Source organism: Pristiophorus japonicus, chromosome 7 (assembly GCF_044704955.1).
Source record: "Pristiophorus japonicus isolate sPriJap1 chromosome 7, sPriJap1.hap1, whole genome shotgun sequence".
Taxonomy (NCBI): domain Eukaryota; kingdom Metazoa; phylum Chordata; class Chondrichthyes; family Pristiophoridae; genus Pristiophorus; species Pristiophorus japonicus.
In genome coordinates, this window is record NC_091983.1 from 157,510,140 (window position 1) to 157,534,473 (window position 24,334).

Consider the following 24,334-nt stretch of genomic DNA (forward strand, 5'->3'; position numbering starts at 1 on the left):
GGCGGCCGAACGAATCCCGAACGGACATCTGTTGTACTCAAACTACCCCTTGTGTGTCGTGATGGTGGTCAGCTTCTTCGACTCGCTCGCCAGCTCCTGGGTCATGTAAGCTGAGGTCAGGTCCAATTTTGAAAAAAGTTTGCCACCGGATAGCATCGCAAAGAGGTCCTCCACTCTCGATAGCGGGTACTGGTCTTGGAGTGACAACCAATTGATGGTAGCCTTGTAATTGCCACATATCCTGACCGACACATCCGCCTTGAGCACCGGCATGATCGGGCTCGCCCAGTCACTGAATGCCTTCCCTCAGCAGGCAGTCTAATTCGCATCCTATCTTTCCCCGCATCACGTACGGCACCGCTCTGGCCTTGTGGTGTACTGGCCTGGCGTCCGGGTTTATGTGAATCACTACCTTGGTCCGCATGAAAATGCCGATGCCGGGTTGAAATAAAGAGACAAATTTGTCCAGGACCTGTGAGCATGATATTCGCTCCACAGAAGAAATTGCATCGACATCGCCCCAGTTCCAGTTCATGACAGCAAGACAACTCCTCCCCAGTAGTGCGGGACCGTCCCCCGGGACAATCCAGAGTGGCAACCTGTTCTCCGAATCTTTGTGGATTATGACTACTGTGGCACTGCCTAGCACCGGAATGATCTCCTTTGTTTATGTCCGTAGCAGTGCATCAATCGGCAATAATTTTGGCCTCCTAGCCTTAGACACCCACAACCTTTCAAACTGTTTGATACTCATCAGGGACTGGCTGGCCCCCTTGTCCAGCTCTATTAATACTGGGATGCCATTGAGTAGCACTTTCATCATTATCGGTGGCGTCTTGGAATATGAACTGCATATGTGCTCCACATGAACTCACTGAACTTCAGCTTCCAGCGAGTTCCCCCAGTATTCATTTGGCCTCGTAGGGCTTACAGCGGGCCCGTCCTCCTCGTACATCAACCTGGCTGCAGGCTTCCTGCACATATGCGCCAAGTGACCACTGATGTTGCAGTTTCTGCAGGTATATTGGCAAGCTCTGGCTGGGTGTTTGCCTCCACACCTCCAGCATGAGCCGGAGGCCCTATTGTTGGAAACAAAAGGTCTATTACAAGTCGCTCGTACAAGACTGTCTCTGTAACTGTCCTTAATTGCACCATTAACAGGTGTTGATGGCCCCATTACTAGCCGCATTGTCCATTACAATGGCATGAATCGCCGTTCAGCTAGCCATTGTCTCTGTTGAATTCCCCCTTTGGGTCCGATTGCCCTTGTCTGCCGAGAGAACTGTGTGGCGCATTAACAATGTTGACTCCCTGGTCGTTTGCCGCATTTGAGCCAAGATTTTTGCCATAAATCATTCTTGTCTCTTCCTCCCCTGAGATAATTGTCTGGGCTATCAGAGCCACCGCTTCCAAGGTCAAGTCTTTGGTCTCAATCAGTTTCCTGAAAACCCCAGCATGCCCGATGCTCTTAATAAAAAAGTCTTGCAGCATCTCCGCTCTGCATGCATCTGTGAACTTACATAGGCTCGCCAGTCGCCGGAGGTCTGCCACGAAGTCTGGAACGCTTTGCCCTTCTCGCCGCCGGTGCGTGTAAAACCGATGTCTCACCAGGTGCATGCTGCTCGCCGGTTTAAGGTGTTCCCCATCAACTTACTGAGCTCTTCAAACGTCTTGTCCGCCGGCTTCTCTGGCACTAGAAGGTCCTTCATCAGGGAGTACGTTCTGGATCCACAAACCGTCAGGAGATGAGCCCTGCGTTTGTCGGCCGAATCCTGTCCCAACCATTCCTTAGTGACAAAACTTTGCTGTAGTCTCTCAATAAAATCGTCCCAATCATCACCAACACAGTACCTCTCTTCTGTGCTGCTAATGGCCATGCTCGCGTGGTTTAAATCCCAGTTTCTTGTTGCCATTAAAATGTCCTTACTATACAGTTTAAATGCACACGAGGCCCATACTTGAGAGAAGATCACTCTGTGACCAGTTACCTTTATTACCAAGACCTCAAGAGACAGACAGTGGGTGGAGCTTCCCCTTTAATACTGGAAAGTCCAGGTTAGGAGTGTTCTCAAGGTGTACAACTTAGGTTAGTTGAATACATGACAGTCCTTGCAACTCAGTATTCTAGCGGGCTCTCGCTATATATCGCCAGAATCAAACTCAGTTTGGGGCACGAATGAATTTAGGGCCTACAGTCTCAAGTGAAGTTTCAAAAATGTTGTCTCCCTTACTGGAGACTCGGGTGAACACATTCCATTGAAGAAGGGGATGTTTTAAGCTCCATTCAAATGTGCCTTTATGATGAGTCGAGCAAGAATAGCTTTGTTTTATCTATAGAAATATTAATTATTTGGACCATCCAGACCTCCTTAAAATCTTGGCAGTGGTTTTCATGACTTGTGGAATATAAACTTAGCAGCTGCTAAGTTTATTTTTCATTTTATTTTACAGTCATTTTTTCAGTCAAAAAAATCTCTAAGCGGCTGTATAAATTATTAGCTCATAATCAGGGAACATAAAACAACCCTGCACTCGAGATTTTACAGTGCACAGCAGCAATGTTTATAGAATCATAGAATGGTTACAGCACGGAAGAAGGCCATTTGGCCCATCGAGCCCGTGCCAACTCTCAACTAGCCCTACTCCCCGGCCCTGTCCCTGTAGCCCTGCAATTTTTTTTCCTTCAGATACTTATCGAACTCTCTTTTGAAAGATAAAATAGAGTCTGCCTCCACCACCCTTTCAGGCAGTGCATTCCAGATCTTAACCACTCGCTGCGTAAAAAAGTTTTTCTTCTGTCGCCTTTGGTTCTTTTGCCAATCACCTTAAATCTGTATCCTCTGGTTCTCGACCCTTCTGCCAATAGGAACAGTTTCTCTCTATCTCCTCGATCCAGACCCTGCATGATTTTGAGCACCTCCATCAAATTTCTATCAATCTTCTCTGCTCCGAAGAGAACAACCTCAGCTTCTCCAGTCAATCCATGTAACCGAAGTCCCACATTCCTGGAATCATTCTTGTAAATCTTTTCTGCACCCACTCTAAAGCCTTCACATCCTTCCTAAAGTGTCGTGCCCAGAATTGGACACAGTAGTCCAGTAGGTGCCGAACCAGTATTTTATACAGGTTCATCATAATTTCCATGTTATTTACTCTATACTTCTATTTATGAAGCCCAGGAACCCGTAAGTCTTTTTAACTGCTTTCTCAACCTGCCCTGCCACCTTCAACGATTTATGCACACATATCCCCAGGTCTCTCTGTTCGTGCACTCCCTTTAGGATTGTACCATTTAGTTTACTTATTCAATATTTACATCAATGCAACTTGTATAATAGATTAAAATATGGGATTTTTTTTATGCAGCGGAATATATAGTAACTTTTCTCCCATCATTTGCATAAACCTGTTAGTTTGAATGGTAGCATACTAAAGTAAAAGGAATATTTTGGTTTACATGTGTGCAGTATAAATAGAACGTACATTAACAGCGGGACGTTTAAAAACAATTCCTGCTCATGAAGTGGTCCTCCCTGTTCCTAATACACTCATGGGTAATTCAGACCGATGCTGCTCTGCAGGATACTTATTTTGTAAAACCACTGCTCATTAGCATACAGCTGTTTAGCATTCCCTGTGCCTGCGTAAATCTCTGGTGCACTGGCATTTCTTCAGCATGAGAGCTGAACTGTAATTTCCAGCTGATTGCCTTCCACAGGGGCATTTGTGCACTGCGGCTACAGCTTTAAATGCTCTTCCACAAATACCCAGCAATCTTCCTGTATTTTCAGCTTGTCCGTGAGCCAGTCGAAATGCTGTTTTCAACACTTCCCCGGCCAGCTATGCTTGCTAAAGTGTCATGAATGCTTATCGCTAACATTAATCAAAGCTGCGTTTAGATCTGCTGTTCTCTATTACCTTTTAAAATCAATCTCCTACAGTATTCATTGACCTGCGTCTGACATATGTGTCCATTATCAGTAAAGCTGCTGCATGGCTGCAAACATTTTGCTGAATGTGATAAAAAGAAAATCAAAGTATAATTTTAAAAATAGGCTTATGTTATCATATAACATATTTATAAAATATTTACATATATGCTGGTTAATTTTTCAACATTTTATTTCCATCATTTGAAGCCTCTTTCCTTTCCCAGGATTCACGACCAAGTCCCAGAGGCACCCTGATCCCTAGAGGTGAGGCTGAAAATATCAGAATCTGTTTCTGAAGTGTTCTCCGCCTGATGCCCAGTGTTACTGATTTCATTACACATTTCCTGGCAATGTAGCAATCTTTTATCTTTAATGCTGAAGAGCAGTAAGTCATGTCTGTCCACCTCGGCCCTTTCTGAATAACACTGCAACTGTTGGTCACTGTTAAAGGCATCCAGGTCTTTCACGCAGAGTTGCTGTGGGTCCTTCGAGCTGTACCTAGGCCTCATGTCATTATAACCCAGTGGGCATTGGCTCTCCTTTCTAACCTTTGGGCTACTTATGGCCTGCTTTTTACTGGAGCCATGTTTTCCAAAATGGCGGGATCCTGCACTTTGGTTCCCTCGGATGCCTGAGGATTCACAACTCCCAGTCAAGATGGTTTTAGAAGTCGTTTCTCCTAATTGATGCTTTCCTTTACCGCTGAACTCCCGCAGTTCCCTTGCGATATCATTAGCTGGCATTCTGTCCCATTCTCTACTGTCCTGGTAATCTGCAAGAACAACAATCCAGTTTAGTACCAATACATATTTAATATTGTGTGCTCAGTACTCAAGGTGGTTCTAATTATAGGTTATTTACTGATGCGAGGCTGATAATAGCATAGCAGGTCCATTTCTGAATTTACAGTGGATTGTTTAATGTTGAATGTTGTTGTTGTAAATCAATTATACAAGGTTAAAGTTTGATAACTTTTTAACATATTTGACTCTTGAAATCAATGCTTAAAAATAGTTTATTTATGTGCATGGCACACATTTTCAGATAGTTAAGTCCTAAAAATTCAAAATAGATATTTATGAAATATATTCAGACAAAGAATTCTATATAGTTGGAATGAAAGCAAAGTGGTTTGTTTGATAGCATTCTCTGCTTCAGTCAAAAATTACTGGAGTAAAGGTCAGAAGACATATTGATTAGCATACTGCATTTTTGCCTCAGGGACCTTGGTACAAATTCAAACCAAACGGTAAAGTGAACCTTCTCTTTGCCAGCTGTAATATTTCTTTTGAAAAATGAGTTGCGGCAGTTTCATCCCAGGTCTTGGCGACTGTGGGTCAACACCACAAAACTGCCTTCCATTCTTCACAAAGCAGTGGTGACAACTGAAGAAACAATGAGGACAAGTGATAAAGGAAATGGAAGACTCCATACTGAAATTACGACAGAGTTAAGGAACCCTCCAGTGCCTAAGCATGTAATGTAGTCTGACATTTCAGTGCAGTACTGAGGAATTGCTGAGACATTCCAGCCTAGAAATTCGATGGCACTGCGCCTATTTTATAGGTGTAAAACAGATGCCTAAGGGTCCAATATAGTACAAGGCGTGAACACGCTTATTCCACGCCAGAAGTGCACTACCGCTGTATTGGATTAGGTCTGCTCAGTAGGTTTCCAGGGTGCTCATCTGCAACCAGTAGGATTATTGCATATGCAGATCAGAAGCCTAATGCCTGCTTTAGACCCCTTTCCCAAATGGGTCTGCAAATGATCATGTTGCGCTCAGTTGTGTTTAGGCGCTCAGTGGTCCTTATAGGGATTGGTGGAGGCTGCCACCCAAAATATTGTGAAACGTGTAATGAATTTCGAGTAGCACTTGGTTGCCAGCTGGCACTCAGCTAGGTGCAAGATCTGATGTTGCGGGTGGGGAGGGGGTGTCATGGAACGGAATGGTGGGAGGGGTAAGTCTAGGACAGGGGAGGCCTAAGCTTTGCTTTTGGGTCCTCTCGGCTCCACAAACGAATGGCCTCTTCTACTTCTGATTCTCGTCTGACTTAAATTCACCTGGCATAGAAAGCCACAGCGGTTTCCTCACTCAGATTGGAGATAAAAAATCGGGCACGCCCTCAGTTCCCAATCTGCACATTTAAAGAAGGACCCTCGCCAGCTGCAAGCCAGTGCCTTTGCTGCTGCTCAGAAGAGCAGGTTGAAATTGAAAACTGAGGGATCCAAGCGGGACATCAGCGGATAAGTCATCTCGTTGATTTTAACTCGCTATCCACCGGTAGGGTTAAAATCAACACCTTCATATGAATTTGGCATACATTTGCAAAATAATTTAAAAACACTTGTTCATAAGTGATACATTTTGGTAGGAAGAACGAGGACAGGCAATAAGAACCAATTGGTACAATTTTAAAGGGGGCGGGTGCAGGAACAGAGGGATCTGAGGATGTATGTACACAAAGGTGGCAGGGCAAGCTGAGAAGGCCGTTAAAAAAAGCATATGGGATTCTTGGTTTTATTAATAGAGGAATAGGGTACAAAAACAAGGATGTCATGCTAAACCTTTATAAAACATTGGGCAAGGGCTGGATTTTCGGGTCGTTTGTGCTCCGGGTTTCGCAGGTTTTGACCCATGGCAAAAAATGGGATGGAGAGCTCTATTGCGTCCAGTTGCGATCCTCCGGTCAGGTTTTGCGATGGTGCTTAGAAGCACTCCTTGCGACACCAGCAGAAGTTTCGACTTGCACCTGACCCGTACACCCCGAAACGTGCCCCGCGATGACCGCCAGGGAAAACACAGCGGTCCAGGCCGACCGGCGCGGTGAGGTGGATAAACTGAAAAAAAGGTAAGTTCCAGTGTTTATTCTTTTATTTTTTTTTCAGCGATTTGTGTTGTAAGGGTATGGGCAATGTTTTTTGAATGTTTTTGTGAATTATTTGGTTGGGGGGGTTTCCCCTCCCAAGGCCTCTCTCGGAGCATTCCCGGCCCCGCAGTTTGTTGGTGAGGTTCCCGTTTTTGCGCCGCGAACGTCGTACAATGCCTCCCTTTGCGCTGCGGCCCAGATGACAAAAATTACTCCACACAGCGCAAACGTTAATCAGGTTATAAATTTTCCGGCCCGCCTCGCCCCGAAAACGGCAAAGCCGAAAATTCAACCCTAGTTCTGCACCAGCTGGAGTACTGTGTTCAATTCTGGGCACCACACTTTAGGAAGGTGTCAAGGCCTTCGAGAGGGTGCAGAAGAGATTTAGTAGAATGGTACCAGGGATGAAAGATTTCAGTTATGTGATGAAACATAGACATAGACATAGAAAATAGGTGCAGGAGCAGGCCATTCAGCCCTTCTAGCCTGCACCGCCATTCAATGAGTTCATGGCTGAACATGAAACTTCAGTACCCCATTCCTGCTTTCTCGCCATACCCCTTGATCCTCCGAGTAGTAAGGACTTCATCTAACTCCCTTTTGAATATATTTAGTGAATTGGCCTCAACTACTTTCTGTGGTAGAGAATTCTACAGGTTCACCACTCTCTGGGTGAAGATGTTTCTCCTCATCTCAGTCCTAAATGGCTTACCCCTTATCCTTAGACTGTGACCCCTGGTTCTGGACTTCCCCAACATTGGGAACATTCTTCCTGCATCTAACCTGTCTAAACCCGTCAGAATTTTAAACGTTTCTATGAGGTCCCCTCTCATTCTTCTGAACTCCAGTGAATACAAGCCCAGTTGATCCAGTCTTTCTTGATAGGTCAGTCCCACCATCCCTGGAATCAGTCTGGTAAATCTTCGCTGCACTCCCTCAAAAGCAAGAATGTCCTTCCTCAAGTTAGGAGACCAAAACTGTACACAATACTCCAGGTGTGGCCTCACCAAGGCCCTGTACAACTGTAGCAACACCTCCCTGCCCCTGTACTCAAATCCCCTCGCTATGAAGGCTAACATGCCATTTGCTTTCTTAACCGCCTGCTGTACCTGCATGCCAACCTTCAATGACTGATGTACCATGACACCCAGGTCTTGTTGCACCTTCCCTTTTCCTAATCTGTCACCATTCAGATAATAGTCTGTCTCTCTGTTTTTACCACCAAAGTGGATAACCTCACATTTATCCACATTATACTTCATCTGCCATTCATTTGCCCACTCACCTAACCTATCCAAGTCGCTCTGCAGCCTCATAGCATCCTCCTCGCAGCTCACACTGCCACCCAACTTAGTGTCATTCGCAAATTTGGAGATACTACATTTAATCCCCTCGTCTAAATCATTAATGTACAATATAAACAGCTGGGGCCCCAGTACAGAACCTTGCGGTACCCCACTAGTCACTGCCTGCCATTCTGAAAAGTACCCATTTACTCCTACTCTTTGCTTCCTGTCTGACAACCAGTTCTCAATCCACGTCAGCACACTACCCCCAATCCCATGTGCTTTAACTTTGCACATTAATCTCTTGTGTGGGACCTTGTCGAAAGCCTTCTGAAAGTCCAAATATACCACATCAACTGGTTCGCCTTTGTCCACTTTACTGGAAACATCCTCAAAAAATTCCAGAAGATTTGTCAAGCATGATTTCCCTTTCACAAATCCATGCTGACTTGGACCTATCATGTCATCATTTTCCAAATGCGCTGCTATGACATCCTTAATAATTGATTCCATCATTTTACCCACTACTGAGGTCAGGCTGACCGGTCTATAATTCCCTGTTTTCTCTCTCCCTCCTTTTTTAAAAAGTGGGTTTACATTGGCTACCCTCCACTCGATAGGAACTGATCCAGAGTCAATGGAATGTTGGAAAATGACTGTCAATGCATCTGCTATTTCCAAGGCCAACTCCTTAAGTACTCTGGGATGCAGTCCATCAGGCCCTGGGGATTTATCGGCCTTCAATCCCATCAATTTCCCCACACAATTTCCCGACTAATAAAGATTTCCCTCAGTTCCTCCTCCTTACTAGACCCTCTGACCCCTTTTATATCTGGAAGGTTATGAGACTGAAGAAGCTGGGTTTGTTCTTCTTAAAGCAGAGAAGGTTAAGAGGAGATTTAATAGAGGTGTTCAAAATCATGAATGGTTTTTATAGAGTAATTAAAGAGAAACTGTTTCTAGTGGCAGAAGGGTCAGTAACCAGAGGACACAGATTTAAGGCAATTGGCAAAAGAACCGTAGGCAACACAAGGAAACATTTTTATTTATACAGTGAGTTGTTGCGATCTGGAATGCACTGCCTGAAAGGGTGGAAGCAGATTCAATAGTAACATTCAAAAGAGAATTGAATAAGTACTTGAAAGGAATGAAATTACAGGGCTATGGGGAAAAAGCAGAGGAGTGGTATTAATTGAAAAGCTCTACCAGTTAGCTGGTACAGGCACGATGGGCAGAATGGCCTCCTTCTGTGCTGTATCATTCTACCATTCTAAGTCCATTTTTATGCTGTATGTTTTATACTATTATGTTACTAAGCTGCTGCACAATAGAAATTTTTAAAATCTTCAGACCATGCTGCTGTGCAATTTTTCCATTTCTTTATATTTTCATCTGACTCCAAGGGTGCTTTTACACTAAATCTGTAGCTTTGCTGCAAAGTGAAACCCATTCATCTCGATTCTGCAGTTATAGTGTAAAATCTGAACCCAGGGTTAGCGATCAATTTGAAACCAGAATGATGCACGGCGAGACTCCATGGAGGAGGGAGTCTGATTTAAGCTCCACATTGTAATATCGGTGTGAGGCTGAAACCACTTTGTGCTGTAGCTAAACGTGTTGTGTAAATGAATTCTAAGAAAAAAGGGTTTTACTTTGGAGGGTGAGTGGATTTTTCCTCACTGTCTTTATTTTCAGATTATGCAAATGTGATCCCAATAAATTTGGCTAGATTAATGATTTGGGCTATCCCAAATGAGCATTGATTAAGATACTGTACAAGCCTTTACTTAACTACCAATCATAAGCCTTCATGCCAGCTGGTAAAACATTCCAAGGAACAAAAGGAACTCCTGCTCTCTAAAAGAAAAGCTAGGCCCAAAAATGTATAAAATAAATTCACTGTCAATATACTTTTCTGTGTATCTTCATCACAGCACAGAAAGGGAAGAGTTAGTTGTCCAACAGTCAATCAAAGTGGCTGACTCCTAAGATGCCCTTGTAGGTGTCTGGAAGGTTTCTGTGGCATACAAATCGAGCACAGTGATGATCCTAACTTCCATCATTAACGCATTGCAGATGGTTAACCGCCTTCTATGACCAGATGGAATAGCTCAGATCATCATATCATCATCATCATAGGCGGACCCTTGAAACGAGGATGACTTCCTTCCACGCCAAAAACAGAACGAGTTCACAGGTGTTTTAATGAAGGGTGGAAGATGCCTGTGCGTGAATTTTTTTAACGTGGGGTGGCCGTTGCACACCAGCCACCACATGGGCTTGACAGAGTTAGGTCTTGGTCCAGTGACAAGGATTACCCAAGACAACTGGAGACCAGCTCTGCTGCACGGACCTAGTGCGCACACGTATCGCAATGTGGGCTGGCCCGTGCTGTCCCTGGGTCTCCGGCCCCAAACTCGCACCTCCCCTGGGCTCCGATCACGTCCCTCTACAGTCTCTCACCGGTCCTGCTGTACCTGCCCAGGTTCCAATCACTGACCTGGATCTTGATGACATCACTCTTCACAGCCATCGCCCTCCTGCACCAGCTCGCGTTGTACCTTGAAGTAGCCTTCACGCTGCCCATGGCCGCCGCTCGCCACTCCTTTTATGGCCCCGACCTGCTGCTGATGTTCCCTCGCAGGTCGGGGCCTTAGGTCGAGTAGCAAGGCTCTCTTGGCTCGTAGATGATGGTTTCTTCTCTCCGTTCCAGATGGAATGCTCGGTCCTTATGTCTGGAGTCGATCACATTGCGTCAACTTCACCGTCCTGTCCTCCGCCATTACACAGCTCAGATGCAGCCTCACTGGTGAGCCTAAGCCTTCTCATGCGCTGCTCTTGTGCCATGCCCATGTAGCTACCTGTTGCAATAGACCCATTAACTGGCCAGGTCTCAGTTCAATGATGAAAACAGTCAAATTCTCCAGTCACTTTCTCCCCATGCACACAACTCTACATTTTTGCTAAAATTTACAGAGAGGAATGTTGGGTTCTGGATATTACTGAAAAGATTTTGCTCATAAAGTAGAAGTATTCTGATCATAAAGGTCTTACCGATATTTGAGATGGTTGTTTATTAAACATAACAGTATTAGATTTTTACATACTGCTAGCTATTTGTATCTTTTTTTACAGCCCTTTGATACCTTCGCATCATTATATTACTGCCCCCTGTTTATTAAAAGTCTAGAGCTACAACCAAATTAGTATTTAATTTAGCTTTCCTTTCTTTTCATAATTGAATTAAGGGACTTACTACAGGGGATACAATCCACTTGACAGCAAACATCCACTGACAATGCCCCCTCCCTCAAACACACACACACAAAACTTTTCAGTGTGTAAATGCCTGAATCAGCAGCTTACTCTTCTGTCACAACTCGGCTCAATTCATTATTTATTGGGATGCACCAATCAACATTCAGCCTGTCAGCTACATTGTTGAAATGAAAGGAATCTATGTAAAGGTGCTGGGGGAAATCTGTAGTCTCCAGACATGAGTTTTCAGACTGTGGCCTGTCAGCGAACAGCAACATTCAAGGCAGACATCAGACAGAATGGACCTCTTTGATCTGAACCCTCAGCAGGGAGCTTAGATCTCTGTACAGTTTGAAAATCTAAATGAAGTTTCAAGAGATATGTGTTCAAGACCAAAAGATGGAACTCCAGGCTATAGAGGCTGTAAGGAATTAAGGTATTTCATGAAAAATAATTCATACCTATACAGTAAATCACATTCCAGCACACAAGGGACCAATCAACCAATCACATTATGTGAAATGCTTCATGTCACAGGTAGTTTTTTTCCCCCATTAAATACAAAAAATGACTTAACACTGAGACCTACGAGACTGTGGAGCATTTCACCTGTGGTGACTGGTTAAGTAACCTTTATTCAACAATGACTTGACAATAGTTTCAACACTCTTGGGACCAGATTTCCAAAACATGTCCCAGAATTTGCAACACAAGCACTTCCGTTGAGAAAATAGGTCAGTGTGAGTTACTTTCAGCAGAATTACATTAGAATTAAACTTGTGCAGTCCTGAGAAATCATTGCCTTTAAAGGTCATAAGGGCACGGCATTCACATCCCAAACAAAGCTACAAGAGAAGCTTGCAACTGGTTGGCAAGTTTCAGAAGTCAGGGGTATTTTTTTATTTATCGTCGAAGACACCCCGGAGAGGACCACCAGGGAGTCCAACAGAAATGATGTATGCAATGTAACACCAAAGAAGTAAGAATAAAAAATAGCCTCGCTGGCCTACAAATCCTTTAATAACTAGCCTTTCAGTAGTCAGCATCTATTTTACCTTCTCAAAGTAATAAAGTCCATTATGTGACACCAAACTTGTCATTATAATCTGTTATGCTGCTGGAACCCCATCATTCAGTTCAAACAGCTTTTGTTGGCCTGTAACAGATTCCATCATTGAAGCAGCTCATAGGAGGGAAGGGACCAATACAGAGTGTTAGTGCACTGTTCTTTCACTTCTAATGAAGGATTGAGATTCAGGCTCGACTACGTGACAGGCTGTCTTTCTCCCTTTACTACTCTCGCCGACCACTTTTACGGGGCACGACTAAATGTGTTCCAACAAGTACAAAATTGTCATTAAATTGTTATGTATTTATGATTATGCAATTCCTCTCCCCCATACCTGCCCCCTCCTTCCCACCCCCTTTTGAAAGACCACATGGAACAGGAGAGCAAATCAGTTTGTCTTGAAATCCTACTTGTATTTGCCACATTATAAATCTGGTGCTGTGGAGAGGAGAGAAGCAGTGAAATTTCATTTAAACATTTCTTACATTTATATCGCGGTTTTCATGTCCTCAGGAAGTTCCCAAAGCACTTCATGACAAATGAATTGCTTTTCAACTATTGTAATGCAGGCAAATACAACAGACAATTTTTACAGAGTAAGGTGTTGTTCTCATACTCTATTTATTTGTTACAGTTCACGATGGACATTACGACCCTGCGGGAGCTATTCACAGTTGCTGTGTTCATTCTGGTTCATGCCGGTTTGGGACACCATATTGGGTTGTATAAAAGCACAGTTAAGTTAAGTTACATTACTCCTGGCTCAGTTTGTCAGTTATTTACACGTACACAACATAATTTGGCGACAAGGATGACTAAAAATAACCTCCTACCCTGCCCCCCGCCCCCCCCCCCCAATCTTTCCTCTCCACACCCAGGGACCTTCCAATTCCATGGCCAAGATGGATAAAAAGTTTTTCTACGTACATCACGGCGAGTGGGTTAGACAGTGACAACGTAACACCAGCTCGCCGCCATGCAATACTTATCCACTGCCTCAGAGTCCTACAATAAAATGGTGAGCGCCCGAGAGAACTATTTTGGAACAAAGAAAAGTACCTTGATGGAGAGATCCCAATTTCATAAAAGGGGGCAAGGGAATGGTGAACCAATCAAACAGTACATCATTTCATTAACTGAACTGACCACCATGTGTAACTTTGGATCAATTACAGAGGAAATAATCAGGGATCAAATGATTGCGAAAACACCGATCCCCCACATTCAGGAACGCTTGCTATTGGAGGATGATAAATTGTCATTGGATAAAGCAACTAATTTGGCCATCCAAATTGAATCAGTGCTTTCCGATTCAAAAGTGATCAGATCCCCTGCTCCCCCTGTGCAACAGACTGCAGCTACAGCCCATGTGCAAGGCGTTCGTCCAAAGCGGAAATCACAGCAGAGACCCAGGGATAGTAATAAGCCACCCACTACAGATCGCGGGCTTAACTTTGACTATTTTAACTTTGGGGACAAATCACACTCAGCAAAGAGTCTTAACTGCCCTGCACGTGGGAAGAAATGCTCTGCATGTGGGGAAATGAGCCATTTTTCTAGTGTCTGTCGCTCATCGCAGCATATTCGACATGTGGACAACCCCGAAAGTGATGACCCCATGGTTTTCACTGTTAGTGACATTTTGCACATTGGTTCAGGCAAATTCAAGGAATGTGAGTTAAACATTGACGGCACACCCTGCTGCCTCCTCATTGACCTTGGAGCCAAAGTCTCCAAATTGAGCGAGTTTGTGTATGAAACCCACTTCACGCACTGTCAACTGCAGCCCACAACTTCCATTCTACATGCGTACTCCAACTCCAAAATTGAGGTACTTAGGGTAATATCTGTCCCGATATACTACAAGGACATAACGTTGGAGAACTAATCCTTTTATATCGCGAAGGGACGAAGCCTCATGGATGTTGATCTTTCTGACAAGCTTGGGTTCAAAGTTTACGACGCAACAGGCACACCTGTGTACACGGTAGACTTTGACAAGCAGTATCCCTCAATCTTAACAGGGTTTGGAGTGACAACAAAATTCTGCCATTGTTCCCGCGTTGACCCTTCCGTTAGACCGGTTACGCAGCGACTTTGCCATCTCCCATTCGCAGTTCGCGACCAAGTATCAGCAGAATTAACACGACTCAAATCTCAGGGAATCATTGAGAGCATCGACTCCTCACCCTGGATCTTGAACTTAGTCATTGCTTGGCATAAAAATGGGGAGATCCGCCTGTGCATCGAACTGAAAGAGGTCAACAAGGCCCTCATCCCCGACAAGTACCCTCTTCCTACCATCGGCGAACTATCTTCAGAATTCCACGGCTCAACAGTTTTTATGAAACTCGATATGTGCCACAGTTACCTGCAAATACCCCGAGCGGAGGACAGCAAACCGCTCACGGCATTCACAACGCATGATGGTCTGTATCAGTATCGACACATGCCCTACGGACTATCTTCTGCACCAAGTGCATTTCAGTAGATTGTCACTACTATGCTAGCAGACATAGAAGGAGTTCTCAATCGACTTGACGATATCGTCGTCCATGGATGGACAATGGAAGAACATGACCAGCGACTTCACACAGTTATAGCTAGACTTGCTACACATAACATTACACTTAATGCCGATAAGTGTACATTCGCTGCTGGAGAAATAAACTTTCTGGGCTACAGAGTCACAGCACAAGCTCTCAACATTGATGTGATCCAGCGAATGCAGGAGGCTACCAACGTCAAAGAACTTTCATTATTTCTCTGCATTTGCAACTTCTATCTGAAGTTCAGCCTGCACTACACACACATTGCTGAACTACTTCACAAGTTGCTGCACAGGGACATCCCTTGGGAATGGACAGAGTCCCAGCCTCAGGCATTCACCACACTTAAGGAGAAAATCACAGCCCCTCCTATCCTCGCGCACTTTGATCCGAATGCCACTACGTACGTTACCACGGATGCATCAGGCACCACCATGGATGCTGTGATCTTGCAATGGATTGACGGCCTGGAATGCCTAGTAGCCTTCGCCTCTCGCACACTCTTGTCTTCAGAACGTAAATACTCTACAGGGGAACACGAAACACTCGCTTGCATCTACGCGTGTGAACGCTGGCACATCTACCTCTATGGCAGGAAATTTACCCTCCGTATGGATCACCAAGCGCTAACTACGTTACTGGCTACAACTGGATCTGGGCACAGACCACTATGAATCAGCCGATGGTCAGATCACCTTCATCAGTATTGCTTTGATGTACAGTACATCGCTGGCAGTCACAACCACGTAACTGACATGCTCAGCCGCTCGACACCTGTTTCGGACTCTGGTGCTGACTTGTTCACAGATGACAACACATATGTCAGGTTGATCATCACTCAGTCCATCAGAAACCTTGTCTTCTGCGACAAACTCAAAACCGAATCACAAAGTGATGCTACGCTCCAGCATGTGTGTCACTTCTTCCAGACTGAGTGGCCTCCGGAAGAGCTGAAAAACTTCCACAGACTTGGTGATGAATTTTCTGTTTGGAACGATGGCTGCCAAGCTCGTGGTGATAGAGCAGTAATTCCAAAGTTGCTTCAACAGCGCATTCTCTCTTTGGCACACGATGGACACTCTGGCATTGTCCACCTGAAGCAGAGATGTCGCGATTCAGTATGGTGGCCTGGGATTGACACTCACATCAAGGAGTTTGTCTCACACTGCAAAGCATGCAGTTTGAGCGAAAAAGCCACAAACATCCGACCAGTGCCAATGAAGCCCATTCCATGGCCACAAAGACCATGGCAACAACTTCAGTTGGATATCTTCGGTCCAGTTGAAGCAGCTCCACAGCACCAGCGTTTCCTTGTTGTAGTACATGACCTGCATTCCAAATGGCCCGAAATTGCTACAACAAGTTCAGTGATCTCATCAACGATCGTCACTATTCTGCAGCATATGTTCACAAGGTGGGGCCTCCCAGAGGTCATAATCACTGACAATGGACCACAGTTTGTGTCCGACCAGTTTGCGGATTTCCTCAATCATCATGCTATCGAGCATCGCCCTACTGCTCAGTACAATCCTCAAAGCAACGGAGATGTTGAGTGATTTAACCGCGTCATCAAAGAGGGTTGAAGGTCAACCTCACAGCGGGCCAAACATTCGACGAAGCAGTTCAAACCATTCTCCGCACATACCGTTCGACAAAGCACTCGCTAACGGGACAGACACCCACTGAGTTCATGATTGGGCGGAATCTTTGCTGGCTACTGAACATTCTGAAACCTCCAGCCAAACCTAGCGTGAAGATAACCACATTCGCATCCCAGATTTCTGTTACCAACGAAAAGCGAAGTCATACACTGACACAAAATGACGCGTTCAAAAGCCCCAACTGAAGAACAGAGATTGGGTCAGCACCCAAACCGTAGTCATAAGCTTGCATCTTCACTTTCGCCTCCAAAACAGATCGGATGAGAGTTCAGCACTCACACCTATGAGTTTAATGATGGAACTCGATGGAACGCTCATAGATTGATCCCAATTCACAAGCCAACAGATCAGCAGGATGGAACCGAGGCACCATTCTGTTTCCCAACTGAAAACCTCGATCAAACACAGCAAGCTCCACGCCAGTTTCAGCGTATCAGAACAGGGCCTGGCTATCTCAAGGACTTTGTCAGTATATAGATTGTGGTTTTAAAAAGAGGAGATATATGTTATGTTCATACTCTATTTGTTTGTTACAGCTCACTGGATGGGCATTAGGATTCCACGGGAGCTATTCATAGTTGCTGTACTCATAGTAGTTCATGCCGACTTGGCACACCATTTTGAGTTATATAAAAGCACAGTTAAGTTAAGTTACATCTCTCCTGGCTCAGTTTGTCAGTTATTTATGCGTACACAACATAAAGTCCCACACACATCAAATGAGATGAATGTACAGGGCAAGGCAGCAGGAAAACTCCATGTTCTTTTTCAAATGGGATATTTCACATCCTCCTGAATAGGATTTTGATGAGCTGACATTTACTGAGCATGGAAAATGGGAGGCCAATCAGGAGAGCATTGGAATAGTTGTTGGGAAATGACATAGGCATGCATGAGATTTCAGTGAAAGATGGGTTGAGGTAGGGGTAGCAGCAGGTGATGTTATGAAGCTGGAAATAGGTGGTCTTCCTTATGGAGAAAATATAGAGTTAGAACCTCAGCTCAGGGTCAAACAGGACTCTGAGGTTGCAAGCAATCCAGTTCAGCCCGAGACAGTAGCTGGGGAGGAGGATGAAATCTTTGGCAAGGGTATAGAGTTTGTTGACAAGATGATGTCTTGGGTTTTTCCAATGCTTAACCAGAGGAAATTGCAGCTCATCCAAGACTGGAGGTCAGACAAGCAATCTGACAGCATAGATGCAGTTGGGGGATGGGGTCAAGAGGTGGTGGAGAAGTGTAGTTCATGTGGAAGCTGACCCTGCATGATATTGTCAAGGGCCAGCATGTAGATGAGAAAGCGGAGGTGGGCAAGGATGAATCCTTGGAGGACGTCTGAGGTAATAGTGTGGGGGTGGGAAGAGCAGCCATTGGTAGAGATGCTCTAACTACAGTCAGATACGTAAGAATAGAACCAAGTAAGGGCAGTCCCACTTACAGAGGAGGGGTGTTGAAGGAGGATGGTGTGGTCAACATTGCTGCATTGAAGTCAAGGAAGGATAATGCATCACAGGCACAGTCACAGAGAGTGTTATTCGGTGCTGTGGATAGAGCAGTACCTGATTGGAGGGATTCAAACAGGGAGATGTGCCCGGATCTGTGAGCTAACGTTCAAGGAAAGGGAAGGGAAGTTAGAGATAGTTTGCAAAGACAGAGAGGTGAAGGATGGTTTTATTTCTGGAAGGGGGGTGATGACAGCAGTTTTGAAAGGGACGGGGAATAAAACTGAGGAGAGGAAACTCATTTACATTTACTGGTATGTCAGATTTTCTTCCCCAAATGTAAAACACTCTGCTTCAAAGTGACATTTCACTTAAAGACCAATCCTACCACAAATAACATTCACATACATTTAGCAGATTTGTGTATTAGCCTACACTGGACTTAAACTCATGACTTGGGATGGGAGTACTCATGGGTCACTGATATGTATCTGGTTCCCCATTTAGGGTAATATTTCAGTTATCCACCTTTAAACTATGACCACCAATCTTCTCACCTGTCTCTTCTGATGTCCCAAGATCATTTTCATCCTCCTCTTCAACGCGGAGTGGGTGGATATGAGGGAGGTGATGCTGAACCCTGGTCCTGGACACTTTACTACTTTCTTCATTTTCAGTGGCATCAAACCGCTCCACCTTTACCTCTGGGTGAGAAAGATTGTTAAAGAGATAGGACTTTGACTGTCAGCTCAATAGCTAATGGAGAAAGGCATTCTTTTTATATTTATTACATATTGCAATCATTTTCTTTAAATAATCTGATGGGAAATTATAGCTCCTCAGAATACATGCTGCATGGAACAACCAACATGTACTCAGTGGGAAATGTTTCACTGAGAATGGCACTGATAATCATTCTAAAGGTTAACTATTAAGTGAAAGCTCCAAATGTGTTACTTAGATAAAGGTCACATTCTATGGATTATGATGATATAGTTCTGAAAAGTGGATGAAGTACCTAATAATGTTGCCCTGTAAGCTTGCTGTAGGAGAGATTGATAGACTGTGCTGCTTCACCATCAGAATATTCTCAATTAGTAAGAATGGGGAAATACTTTTGATTGGAGAGGCTCCCTTAAGCCTACAACTTTTGACAAGGATTCTTCTGTTCCTATAATAATTTTAGATTCAAACCAGATGTACCATTATTTTCAAAAATATGCCCTCACCCCTTCCCCACCACTTTCAGCCAGGCGGGAAAGGGTGGAGGAATCTGTTTGATTATGCAACAAGTTGGCTTTGCAATATACAGATCTAAGCCAGAAATGACTGAGTTTTGTGAAGATCCGTGTACAGACGGTTGGAGTTGTTAAGAATGTGATTTCCGTTTGTATCATAGACTCTTAAGACGTGACGTTCATTGCATATTTTACCCTATTTTCGCCATTCATTGTTTTTCTTTTCATGTTTCATGAAGGGAAATCATGTACAGAGTCAAGCTGTGCTACCCTCATGCATCTCCTTGTAACTGATGATTTAATTGGGTAATATGTGGGAACGGTTCACCTGGCTGTTATCTTGGATGCAGGATAATCCATGACACAGGAGGGTGGCACTAAAGCAGGTTAAAAATAATAGAAATAAAGGAAAATATAAATTGTAAAAAAAACATGACAAATGCTTAGTTCAATGAAATAAATTATTGTAATTGGGTGAAACTGGTAAGCATTCAGTTAACTTGTTTTTGCACGGTCCAAATGATCAAAACTACTGCTTATTCTTATAGTAATTATCATAGATTCTCTACCCTTTTGCCCAATTTTCTGCATCTTTCTGTCTTTTCTTGCAAAGCAACTAATTTCCCCCCATCTTCGAGATGCAGATGAACTGGAAATGGGGCGATGTCAATGCAATTTCTTCTGTGGAGCGAGTATCATGCTCACAGGTCCTGGACAAATTTGACTCATTATTTTAACCCGGCATTAGCACCTTCATGGCGGCCAAGGTAGTGATCCACATAAACTCGGACGCCAGGCCAGTACACCACAAGGCCAGAGCGGTGCCGTACATGATGCGAGAAAAGATAGAATGCGAATTGGACCGCCTGCTGAGGGAAAGCATCATCTCGCCAGTCGAATTCAGTGACTGGGCGAGCCCGATCGTGCCGGTGCTCAAGGCGGATGGGTTGGTCAGGATATGTGGCGATTACAAGGCCACCATCAATCGGGTGTCACTCCAAGACCAGTACCTGCTACCGAAAGCGGAGGACCTGTTTGCGACGCTGTCCGGTGGGAAAATTTTTTCAAAATTGGATCTGACCTCAGCTTACATGATCCAGGAGCTGGTGAATGAGTCGAAGAAGCTGACCACCATCACGACACACAAGGGGTAGTTTGAGTATAACAGACGTCCGTTCGGGATTTGTTCGACCGCCGTGATCTTTCAGCGAAATATGGAAAGCCTCCTCAAGTCAATTCCAAGGACGGTGGTTTTTCAAGACAACATCCTCATCACGGGTCGCGATACTGAAGAACACCTCCACAACCTGGAGGAGATGCTACGCAGACTGGACCGGGTAGGGCTGCGACTGAAAAAGGCGAAGTGCGTCTTCTTAGCTCCAGAGGTAGAATTCCTGGGGAGGTGGGCAGCAGCAGACGAGATCAGACCTACTGCGTCCAAAACGGAGGCGATCCAGAGAGCACCCAGACCCCATAACACGACGGAGCTGCATTCGTTCCTAGAGCTCCTGAACTATTTTGGTAACTTTCTTCCCAAATTGAGCACGCTGCTAGAGCCCCTTCACGTGCTCCTACACAAAGGTTGCGAATGGGTCTGGGGGGGACAGTCAGGAAAGGGCTTTTAATAGAGCACGCAATTTGTTATGTTCCAACACTCTGTTGACACTATACGACCCAAGTAAGAAACTTGTGTTAACGTGCGATGCATCGTCCTATGGTGTCGGGTGTGTGTTGCAGCATGTCAATGTCAAGAGTCAGTTACAGCCGGTAGCTTATGCCTCCAGAAGTCTGTCCCAGGCAGAAAGGGGCTATGGGATAGTAGAAAAGGAAGCGCTAGCATGTGTATATGCAGTAAAAAAAAATGCACCAGTACCTGTTTGGCAGGAAATTTGAGCTGGAGACAGATCACAAACGCCTAACGTCCCTTTTGGCCGACATCAAGGCCATAAATGCGAATGCATCGGCCCGCATACAGAGGTAGGCACTTATGTTAGCCGCCTATGACTACACAATTCGGCACAGACCGGGAACTGAAAACTGCGCTGATGCACTTAGCAGGCTCCCACTAGCCACCACTGAGGGGGCAACTGAGCATGATGCTGAGATGGTCATGGCTGTTGAAGCTTTTGAAAGTGAAGGCTTACCTGTGACAGCCGGTCAGATTAAAGTCTAGACAAATAAAGACCCGCTACTGTCTTTAGTTAAGAAATATGTCCTGAATGGGGACTGAGCAGCCACGTACGGGGCATGCCCTGAGGAATTTGAACCGTTTCATAGGCGCAAGGATGAACTCTTGATTCAGGCCAATTGCCTACTGTCGGGAAACCGAGTAGTCATGCCCCAGATGGGCAGAGAGGTATTTATCAGAGAACTTCACAATGAGCACCCGGGCATTGTCATGATAAAGGCAATTGCCAGGTCACACGTTTGGTGGCCAGGGATAGATGCAGACCTGGAACTTTGTGTTCGCAGATGCAACACATATGCTCAGCTGGGCAACACACCCAGGGAATCCCCCCTTAGCCCCTGGTCCTGGCCCGCCAAGCCATGGTCACGCATCCATGTGGACTACGCAGGTCCTTTCATGGGAAAAATGTTTTTGGTTGTAGTAGACGCCTACTCCAAATGGATTTAGTGTGCCATTTTAAATTCAAACACATCCTCTGCCACGGTAGAAAGTCTAAGGGCAATGTTCGCCGCCCATGGTCTAACCGGCTGTCTTGGTCAGCGACAATGGCCCGCGCTTCACAAGCACTGAATTCCAGGACTTCATGGCAGGCAATGGAATCAACCATTTCAGAACGGCTCCGTTCAAGCCGGCCTCAAATGTGCAGGCGGAATGAGCAGTGCAGATAATCAAACAGGGGATGCTCAGAATACAAGGGGGTTCCCTACAAAGCCGCTTATCACGCCTCCTGTTGGCCAATAGATCCCGACCACACTCGCTCACAGGGATTCCACCCGCAGAGCTGCTAATGAAAAGGACGCTCAATACCAGGTTATCTCTTATGCACCCCACCATGAAAGAAATTGTTGAGAGCAGGCGTCAGTCACAATGTGACTATCAGGCCAGCACCCAACAACTGGAGCCCCAACTCAAGCGGTCTACAAGGGAGCGTAAACCACCAGAGAGACTTAACCTGTGATCCCAATAAGACTTTGGGGAGGAGGTGATGTCACGTATTCAACTATCATTGTAACCCATGTATAAGCTGACCTAAGTTGTCCACCTTGAGAACATTGACCACAAGGGGCAAACTTGTGGGAGACACACCTAACCTGAACTTTCAGGTATAAAAGGGGAAGCTCCACCCACCTCCATCACTTGAGGTCTTGGTAATAAAGGTAACTGGTCACAGAGTGACCTTCTCTCAAGTATGGGCCTCGTGTGCATTTATACTGTATAGCAAGGCCGAGCGAATCCCAAAAGGGCATCTGTAGTATATGAACAGTCCTTTGTGCATGTTGATGCACGTCAATTTTTTTGAAGGTTCAGCCAGCTCCTGCGTCATATAAGCAGAGGTTAGATCAAGCTTGATGAACGACTTCCCCCCTGCTAGCTTTGCGAATAGGTCATCTGCTTTGGGTAGTGGATACTGGTCCTGTAACAAGACTCAGTTTATCCTGACCTTATAGTCCCCGCAGATTCTGACCGTTCCATCACTTTTCAACACTGGAACAATTGGATTGGCCCGCTCGTTGAACTCGGCTGGCAATATGATTCTCTCTCGTTGAAGTCTGTCCAGCTCTATCTCGACTTTCTCTCGCATCATATATGGAACCACTCGGGCCTTGTGATGAACAAGCCGTGCATCAGGGACTAGATGAATCTGCACTTTGGCGCCTGTGAAGTTGCCGATGCCTAGCTCAAATAACGACGGGAATTTGTTTAGCACTTGGGCACACGAGGCATCATCCACCGAAGACAGCGCTTTGATGTCGTCCCAGTTCCATCGGATCTTTCCTAGCCAGCTTCTGCCGAACAGCGTTGGGCCATCGCCTGGTACAATCCAGAGTGGTAAATCTTGCACAGTTCCATCGTATGATACCTTCACTGCCGCACTGCCAATGACTGGTATGAGCTCTTTGGTGTAAGTGCGCAGCTTTGTGTGAATCAGGCTTAGTTTTGGCCTTTGTGCCTTGTTGTCCCACAGTTTCTCAAAAGTCTTCTGTCTCATAATTGACTGATTTGCCCCTGTGTCCAATGGAAACAGGAATGCCGTTTAATTTGACTTTCAAAATTATCGGAGGGCTTTTGGTGGTGAAGGTGTGTACTCCATACACTTCCTCTTCAGCCTCAAGTTGAGTTGTCTCTTTTGCTCGTTCAGCATGATCCGCGCCACATCAGTCATCTCCTGCCGCCTCTGCCACGTGGTGAGTCGCAGCACGTTTGCACATTACTGGAGGTGCCCCATTGTTCCACAGCCCTTGCACACGTAGTGCTTGAATCGACATTGATGGGTCCGATGATTACCCCCGCAGCGCCAACATGGTGTTAATGGATTTGCATTCACGGCCCACAGCAGACTCTGAGTCATCCTAGGTCTGGCCTCTGCAGGCATGTAGGCCCTGCCATGTACAGTTCTGCCTGCTGAAGGCATTATTTTATGCACAGTATTTACCAGTGAGCTTCGATGCTGCAAAGATATCTGTTTAGTGTTATTGTTCGTGGACATGAAAGCCTGGGCTATCGTGATGGCCTTGCTCAGATCTAAGGATTCGGCAGACAGCAGTTTGCAAAGAATGACCTCGTGGCCGATTCCAAGCACGGAAAAGTCCCACAACATTTCCCCCAAAAATCCAGCAAATACGCATGGTCCCGCAAGGCATCTTAGGTCGACGACATAGCTCTCCGCGTTCTGGCCCTCAAAGCGATGGTGCCTGTAAAAGCGATACCTGGCCATTAAGATGCTCTCCTTCGGCTTGAAGTGTTCCCGAACCAGCTTGCACAATTCTGCATATGTCTTGTCTGTTGGTTTTGTCGGTGCTAGCAGATTTTTGACGAGGCCATATATCGTGGACCCACAAACGG

General features: G+C 45.2%; 1 protein-coding gene across 1 annotated transcript in view; it reads right to left on the reverse strand.

The window, feature by feature from the left end:
* Positions 1-4,159: 4,159 nt before the first annotated feature.
* LOC139266646 (fibrocystin-like) overlaps positions 4,160-24,334 on the reverse strand; it is a 630,313-nt gene continuing 610,138 nt past the window's right edge. Inside the window, 2 exon segments of the mRNA XM_070884234.1 lie at positions 4,160-4,704; positions 18,622-18,768. Of these exon segments, the coding sequence (XP_070740335.1) occupies positions 4,160-4,704; positions 18,622-18,768 (692 nt within the window).